The sequence below is a fragment of the Corvus brachyrhynchos genome, unplaced genomic scaffold, assembly GCF_000691975.1.
Source record: "Corvus brachyrhynchos isolate BGI_N302 unplaced genomic scaffold, ASM69197v1 scaffold85, whole genome shotgun sequence".
NCBI lineage: Eukaryota > Metazoa > Chordata > Aves > Passeriformes > Corvidae > Corvus > Corvus brachyrhynchos.
This window is the reverse complement of record NW_008238634.1, coordinates 873,314-882,220: the sequence shown is the minus strand read 5'-3', so window position 1 is coordinate 882,220 and position 8,907 is coordinate 873,314. Positions and strand designations below refer to the sequence as shown.

The window sequence follows — 8,907 nt, the reverse complement described above, 5'->3', positions numbered from 1 at the left end:
GTTTAACAGCAGCCAGAACCTGGGGGTTTAAAACCAGCCAGGACCTGGGGTTATCAGCTGCCAGGACCTGACGGTTTAAAATCAGCTGCCAGGACCTGGGGTTACACAGCAGCCAGGAACTGGGGTGAAAATCAGCCAGGACTTGGGGTTATCAGCTGCCAGGACCTGGGGTGTAAAGCCAGGGTGGGAAGTTTTATCAAAGAATTATGGAATCATGGAATGGTCTGGGTTGGAAAAGACCTTAAATCCCAACAATTCCACCCCATCCATGGGCAGGGACACCTCCCACTGTCCCAGGCTGCTCCAAGCCCCAGTGTCCAGCCTGGCCTTGGGCATTCCCAGGGATCCAGGGGCAGCCCCAGCTGCTCTGGCAATTCCAGCCCAGCCCCTCCCCACCCTCCCAGCCAGCAATTCCTTCCCAACATCCCATCTAAACTTAACTCCCTCTCCATCTTGCTTTGTTGGGAAGGTGTCCCAGCATTGGTGGCCTGGACTGGTGGGAGCAGCCTTGGAAAATCAGATGGATTTTATGGGAAGCAAGATTTGATCCCTGTTTGTGTCCCCAGTCCCGGATTTTATTTATTATTTATTATTTATTATTTATTATTTACTATTTACTATTTACTATTTACTATTTACTATTTATTATTTATTATTTATTATGATGGTGCTCAGATTCTCCAGCACTCCCAGTCGTGTCCCATTCCGCGTCTCCAAAATCCATGGGGTTGGCTCAGTTTGGATCCATTTGTATCCAGAGGGGTGGATCTGGGGCTGGTGGAAGGTGTCCCTGCCTTGGGTTGGAATTCGATGGGATTTAAGGTTCTTCCAACCCAAACCAGTCTGGAATTCCGTGATTCCAGGCCTGACTCCTGTTTTGGATATTTCCTCAAAGAGGATTTTTTTCCCAAAGCTGTCATTTCTTCCCCTCTTCAAACTCCATGGCAATGAGGATTCCTGACTCCCACCTGTTCCTCTTTTTCCCTGGATATCGCAGCGACCTCTGTCAGGTCCAATTAGGAGGAACTAAATGGGATCAATGTTTCTTTGGGAAGAATTTATCCAGGGAAAAATTAACCCAGGGCAGGCTTGGTTCCATTTCCACACATGGATCACGGGAGCGGAGCCCTGGAGAAGGGAAGGAGCCAGGGAGAGCTGCGAGCCCCTTGCAGGGCCTAAAGGGGCTCCAGGAGAGCTGCAGAGGGACTGGGGCCAAGGGCTGGAGGGCCAGGAGGCAGGGAATGGCTTCCCAGTGGGAAAGGGGAGCTTGGGCTGGGATGTTGGGAAGGAATTGCTGGCTGGGAGGGTGGGGAGGGGCTGGGCTGGAATTGCCAGAGCAGCTGGGGCTGCCCCTGGATCCCTGGGAATGTCCAAGGCCAGGCTGGACACTGGGGCTTGGATCCACCTGGGATAGTGGGAGGTGTGGAATGAGGTCACTGAGGTGTCTCCTGGCCCAACCCATTCCATGGTTCCGTGATTCCTTGATAAACTCAGCCACCACAACACAGCCCTGGCACTGCTGGTCCAATGTGACCAACGATCCATCCCATTACTGGTGGGATGGGGTGGGTGTGGATCCATTCCCATGGAATTCCAGCGGCACCATCCTCTTTTCCCAAGCATTTCTCCGCTCCCGTTTCCAGGATGTTCGAGCTGAGCTGCACCCTGCCTCTGGAGAAGGACCTCAAGGTCACCCTCTACGACTACGACCTCCTGTCCAAGGATGAGAAGATCGGCGAGACCGTCATCGACCTGGAGAATCGCTTCCTGTCCAAATACGGGGCGCGCTGTGGCCTCCCCCAAACCTACTGCACGTGGGTATCTCCATGGGCTTGGAATGGCCGTGGATCCCAGGACTGGGTTGCTGAGGTGGCCACGGGATCATGGCAAGGGGAACTTGTCGAGCTGCACTTCCCAGAGTCCTGGTTCTCCTCCAGGGAGATCCTGTTCCATCCCTGGTGTCTCCTGGTGACCTCGTGCTGAGGACACTCCCAGAGAAGCTGGGGCTGCCCCATCCCTGGAATGGGAGATTTACATGGGATCTTGGGAAGGAATTGCTGGTTGGGAGGGTGGGCAGGGGCTGGGCTGGAATTGCCCTGGATCCCTGGGACCAGGTTCGACATTGGGACTTGGATCCACCTGGGATAGTGGGAGGTGTCCCTGGGTGGCATTGGATGATCTTTGACCTTTTTCCAACCCAACCCATTCCGTGATTCCATGATTATGTTTGGTTTCAGCTCCTTTCCAACCCAACCCATTCCATGATTCCATGATTATGTTTGGTTTCAGCTCTGGCCCCAACCAGTGGCGAGACCAACTCCGCCCTTCCCAGCTGCTCCAGCTCTTCTCCCTGCAGCACAACTACAAAGCTCCCACCTACAAATCCGACCGGATCATCTTCCGGGAGCAGGAATATGTCCTGTCCGAGCTGGGTAAGATGTCATGGATGCTTTGGGATAGCAGAATTTCCCTTATGCAGAGCAAGGGGTGGAGCTGGATGTCATGGAGACATCACCAGGACTGGGTGATGGCATTGTCCCCAACTTTCTCCTCCCTTTCCACGTTGGCTCTGCACTTTTCCCAAACTTGGCCGTGCTTCAAATCCTGGGATTGGAGACCTTCAATCCAGGAACGTTGACCTTATGTTTGTGGGAAGCTCCAAACTGATATTCCAAGCGCAAGGAGACATCATGAGGAGCATTATGGAGGCCAGGACTGGGTGATGGCATTGTCCCCATCCTTCTCCTCACCGTCCATGTTGGCTCTGCACTTTTCCCAAACTTGGCCATGCTCCAAATCCTGGGATTGGAGACCTTCAATCCAGGAACATTGACCTTGAGTTTGACCAAACCCAACACCCCCAGCTTGGGAGTGAGAAGCTCCAACCTGACATTCCAAGTGCATGGAGATGTCACAAGAAGGGTTATTGTGAAGGCCAGGAGTGGGTGAGGGACTTGTCCTCAACCTCCCCCTCACTGTCCCCATTGGCTCTGACCCATTCCCAAACTTGGCCGTGCTCCACATCCTGGGATTGAACCCAGACCTTCAATCCAGGAACATTGACCTTGAGTTGGACCAAACCCAACACCTCCAGACTGGGAGTGAGAAGCTCCAGCCTGATGTTCCGAGTGCTTGGAGTCATCGTGAAGAGGGACATCCTGGAGGTCAGGAGTGGGGGATGGCATTGTCCCCATCCTCTTTCTCACTGTCCCCATTGGCTCTGAGCCATTCCCAAACTTGGCTGTGTCCCAAATCCTGGGATTGAATTCCAGACCTTCAGTCCGGTGATTGACACAAATCCAACCCCACCCCACTGTGGGATGGGAAGCTCCAACCTGATATTCCAAGTGCTGCTGGAGCTGGAAGAGCAGCTCTGCCACTGGAATCTCATTTTGGGGATGGTCACTAGAGGGAGACAATATCCCACACACGGACCTGAGAATTCCGTCAGGATTTGGGGGAATCGGGGGACAAACCCAACTTCTACCAAAGAGGGCAAAAGTCCTGGAATTTTGGGGAGGAGTTTTTTTGTTTGCCTATGGCACCTCCGTCTGACCCAACATTCCTGGGATAAGAGGTGGTTTTTTTGGGGAAAACTCTTCTTTAAGGCACAAAAAAAGGGTTTTGGCCCTGGGAGGAGGTGAAATCCCACTGGGTCAGGTCCAGGAGCCGCAGTTTGGAATCCTGGAATGGTTTGGGTTGGAAGGACCTTAAAGATGATCCAGTTCCACCCCCTCCATGGGCAGGGACACCTCCCACTATCCCGGGTAGATCCAACCTGGCCTTGCACACTTCCAGACATTCAGGGGCAGCCACAGCTTCTCTGGGAATTCTCCTCCAGGGCCTCCCCACCACCGCAGGGAAGAATTCCCAATATCGCACCTAAAGTTTGATTGGATTTTTTTAGGACATCACCAGAGACACAAAACGAGGCACAACCCAGGGCTGGCCCCTCTCTGTGCTCTGGGGAAACAAAGCACAAATTCCTTCAGGAATTCAACTTTTCCCCTGAGGAGAAGGGAAGCAAGGAATCCTTTACAGCCTCTCCTTATGGAAAAATTTTCCAGGGAAAGCTGGGGAGGTGTTAAAATGTGTCCCCCCCCCCGTGCCAGCGCCTGCTGTCACCTTCGCCTGCTTTAATGGCCGCGAGTTCAAACAGCAGAACAAAGCCCGAGGCTTGACCCGGAGCAGATCTGGAATCCAGCTGCGAGCTCCGGAGCCGGACTGGGAATAAACTGGAGCCGTTAAACACGAGAGCCGGGATTTTACAAGCCTCTCCCCCCAGCCCGTTGTTCCATAAATCCCAGATTCGTTGTTCTCCGAGCGGGGCTCGTTCTTTTTCCGGTGTGTAAAGCCGCACGTGTGCGCACACACCAGGATTCCAGGACTTGGGAAATCGTTGGGAATTAGCCCAGCTGGCTGGAGTTAAGCGCTTCCTTGCCAAGGAAGGAGCTGGGATATCTCACCTGGATTTGGTGGAGTTGGAATAATATTTATGGAGTGTGTTGTGCTTCAAAGGTCCTGGAAGGAGCATGAGTAGAGTGGGGTGAAGTCCACCAACTCCAGCCTGGGATTTTGGGATCGTTTGGGTTGGATTCAGAGAATCAGGGAATCTTTTAGGTTGGGAACGTCCTTGAAGATCCTGGAATCTCAGAATTCGGGTTGGAAAAGACCTCCAAGATCGAGTCCAACCTTGTCCAAATATCATTTCCAGTTTTTTCTTGGACACCTCCAGGGGTGGGGACTCCACCACTTTCCTGATATCCAAGAATCGTGTCCCATCCCAGGAACAGGATGGGGAGGCAGGAGCTGGCCATTGGCCATACTGGGATGGATGGATGGATGGATGGATGGATCCTGACCAGGAAGAGAAGGCAGGAATGTCCATTACTGAGGAATTTTGGCACATTTGAGGCAGGATCAGGGGCTGGTGTGGAGCAGGGGAGGAGGAGGAGGAGGAGATAATTCCAGGTCTTCCATGGATGGAGGACCACAAATATCCTGGTGGGACTGGAGCAGGGACTTGGACTGGAGTAGGAGCTTGGAACAACCCCCAGGCTGTGCTGCTGGTGTCTCCATGTCCTTCCTCCTCCTCCCATTCCCATCTTTCACCCCAAATCCAGCAGAGAAGAAATGGGATCCCACCGGGAGCTCGTTCCTCTCCGCCCAGCTGAAGATCCTGGATGGCTTTAAACTCTGGGATAAACTGTTGGGAGTGGGAACATCAGCTGAGGGTTGACGGGAATCCCGATTTCTGGGACTTTAGGAGACCTGGACACAGGAGCAGGATCAATCATTGGATTCTCCTTTCCATGGGATCCAGCTGGATCTTTGTCCTGTTTCCCTGGCTCTGATTTGTGGGGTGGTTGCACGAGGGTCCCCACAGGTTTTCCCACTGGGAATGGGATACCTGTGCTGAGGATTGTTTGTGGCGATGGATTTGGGAATGGAGGCTGCACTGCTCCAGCTCTTCCTGGCCAAAATCCATTCCTGTGGGATGAACTCTGCACTTTTCCAATTCCCAGAGGATGGAAAACCCCCGAATCCGCACCTGGGGCCGGTGGAGGAGCGGCTTGCCCTGGCCGCGCTCCGGAAGCAGGGATTGGTTCCGGAGCACGTGGAGACCCGGCGCCTTTACAGCCCCCTCCAGCCAGACATCGAGCAGGTGGGTCCGGGAATGTGGCTGGGATGAGCCCGGGAACGTCCCCCCTCCCCCCAGCCATATCCAGGGGGAGAATCCTGCTGGGAATGTCTGCCCTGGGATACGGGATGGTCCCAGGGAGTGGAGGTGGTCATTCCCTCCAGGATCTGCTCCCATTTTTGAATTTAAGTTGATTTAATTTAATTTAATTTAATTTAATTTAATTTTACATTTTTGGTCTAAAAGTCCTACTCAGAATTCTTCTCCCAGAATCCTGGGATCACTGAGGTTGGAAAATTCTCCAGGATCACCAAGTCCAAGCTGTGCCCGATCCCCACCTTGGCACTGAGGGACACATCCAGGAATTCCGAGGGGTGGCCCCTCCAACCCCCCCGGGCCAGCCCCTGCCAAGGCCTGACCACCCTTTCCGTGGGGAAACTCCTGCTGATGTCCAACCTGAGCCTCCCCTGGCAGAGCTGGAAGCTGTTCCCTCTTTTCCTGTTATTCCCCGGGAGCAGATCCCAATTCCCACCTTTCAGGAAGCTGTGGAGAGCCAGAAACCCTCGATCCCTGTTTTTTCCAGGCTGAGCCCCTTTCCCAGCTCCCACAGCTTTTCTTGGTGCTCCAGACCATTCCCACCTCCCTCAGCCACTTCCCAGGATTTCCATCCATCAACACATTCCCAACTATCCCTAAAATAATTTTAATGCCACTTTTCCATTGAGGAATCGTCCCTTCCCACCCAAGGATCCCAGTTCTCCCTGGGGAAGTTCAGGTGTCCGTTTGGAATCTCCTGAGGCTTCAGGGCTCTGTTTTTCCATGCAGGGAAAGCTCCAGATGTGGGTGGATCTGTTTCCCAAATCCCTTGGACATCCCGGCCCCCCTTTCAATGTCACTCCACGCAAAGCCAAGAGGTAACTTCCCATTTTTTCCTCATCTTTTCTTCAGGAAGGGAGCTGGGAATGCTTGGAAGCCTCGGGTGGGAATGGATTCACCCACCCGGTTGAGGGACAGGTGTGGGATCATTCCAGGGAAACAGCTCCCACAGGGAAATCCCTCAGTGGGACAACTGGGCTTCCAGGTGGATGAGTTTCCCACCTTTCCATGGTTTTATTCCTGGAATTTTCCAGGTTCTACCTCCGCTGCATCATCTGGAACACCAAGGATGTGATCCTGGATGACCTCAGCATCACCGGGGAGAAGATGAGCGACATCTACGTCAAAGGGTGAGTGTCCCACTCCAGAGTCTCCCGGATTCCGGAGGCTGGAGGTGCAGGAGCAGCGGGGAAGGAATGAAGGTGGTCCTTGGCATTGTGGGATAGACGTGGATCCTGCTGGGATGGAGGGATTATCACAGCTCTCCAGTTCATTGTAACTGTTCCAGTTATGGATCCATGGATTTCCAACTATGAATCCACATCTCCAGTCATGGATCCACACCTTTCCAACCGTGGATCCACATCTCCAGTCGTGGATCCACATCTCCAGTCATGGATCCACAGCTTTCCAACCATGGATCCACATCTCCAGCCATGGATCCACATCTCCAGTCATGGATCCACACCTCTCCAACCATGGATCCACAGCTTTCCAACTAGGGATCCACACCTCTCCAGCCATGGATCCACATCTTTCCAACCATGGATCCACATCTTTCCAACCATGGATCCACACCTCTCCAGCCATGGATCCATGCCTTTCCAACTGTGGATCCACACCTTTCCAACCATGGATCCACACCTTTCCAACCATGGATCCACGCCTCTCCAGCCATGGATCCATATCTCCAGTCGTGGATCCACAACACTCCAACTATGGATCCACACCTTTCCAACTATGGATCCACAGCTTTCCAACCATGGATCCACACCTCTCCAGCCATGGAGCCACGCCTTTCCAACTGTGGATCCACACCTTTCCAACCATGGATCCACACCTTTCCAACTATGGATCCACACCTCTGCAGTCATGGATCCACACCTCTCCAGCCATGGATCCACACCTTTCCAACCATGGATCCACATCTCCAGTCGTGGATCCACAACACTCCAACTATGGATCCACGCCTTTTCAACTATGGATCCATGCCTCTCCAACTATGGATCCACACCTCTCCAGCCACGGATCCAGTTTTTTGGATGATACATCTCTGCTGAGCTCACGACCTTTTTCTTCAGATCTCTGGGATGATCCCATGGCAATATTTTTCCTTGGACCGCTTGGATGTTCCCATAGTGGGATGAGATGTGGGAGCAGCCTGGCCATAGAGAGAGGATCTTGTTGTCTGCTCATTCCCAACTCCTCTCCCAGACATTTTCCGTGCTCATAGATTGGATTATTTGCACGGCTGCTTTCTTTGGAATTCCCTTTATTCCTGGAAACAGCTCCTCTAGCACATTCCCTTCCCTGACTGACTCCATTTAGGATTTATTTTGTGGAACTCCCAGCCAAGGGAGTTGCTTGTTTTGTGCCTTCTTGGGATTTATGGGCAGGAAGAGGCGGGATTTGGGAACAGACTGTAAATCCCCCTTTTACAATCCCGATTTTCCCCCTGTAAATCCAGAATGCCGTGCTGCTTTCCCGGTATTCCCATCAAGTCCGTTGTTATCAGCTCCGGTTAAGCTGCTCCGTGTCTTTTGGGACTCCTAAAAAGTGATGCTGCTGGAAAAGTGGGAGCATCCAGGGATTGCTGAAATCCCTTTCCCGATTTTTAGCATCCAAATGAATCTTGCAGGGCTTGAAATGAGTTCAAAACTTCCTCAGCTTCCAGATCTTCCATCCCCAAGGAGAGTCATCCTGAAAAATCCTATTGGGAAGGGATGAAAGGATCCTTTTTGTGCCTGAGGATCTGCCCTATGGATCAGGGATCCAGTGGAGACTTTTCCTTCCATCCATTGCTGCCTCCTGTGCAGGGACTGGAGCCTCCCTATCCTTGTAGGATATTAGGGAAAAACTCTCCATGGAAGAGGCTGTCAAGCTGTGGACAGGATTCCTGAGGAAGTGATGGACAGCCTGGGAGAGCTGGGAATGTTCCCGTGGAGAAGGGAAGGAGCCAGGGAGAGCTGCGAGCCCCTTGCAGGGCCTAAAGGGGCTCCAGGAGAGCTGCAGAGGGACTGGGGCCAAGGGCTGGAGGGCCAGGAGGCAGGGAATGGCTTCCCAGTGGGAAAGGGGAGCTTGGGCTGGGATGTTGGGAAGGAATTGCTGGCTGGGAGGGGGGGGAGGGGCCGGGCTGGGATTGCCAGAGGAGCTGGGGCGGGACCCCGGGT

General features: G+C 53.1%; 1 protein-coding gene across 1 annotated transcript in view; it reads left to right on the top strand.

Annotated features, from left to right (window-relative positions):
* Window positions 1–8,907, top strand: part of DYSF (dysferlin) — a 74,526-nt gene that overhangs the window by 51,866 nt on the left and 13,753 nt on the right. Inside the window, exons 48-52 of the mRNA XM_017737380.1 lie at window positions 1,644–1,814; window positions 2,290–2,432; window positions 5,526–5,665; window positions 6,467–6,555; window positions 6,772–6,867. Coding sequence (XP_017592869.1) covers window positions 1,644–1,814; window positions 2,290–2,432; window positions 5,526–5,665; window positions 6,467–6,555; window positions 6,772–6,867 — 639 coding nt within the window. The remainder of the gene's footprint in view (window positions 1–1,643; window positions 1,815–2,289; window positions 2,433–5,525; window positions 5,666–6,466; window positions 6,556–6,771; window positions 6,868–8,907) is intronic.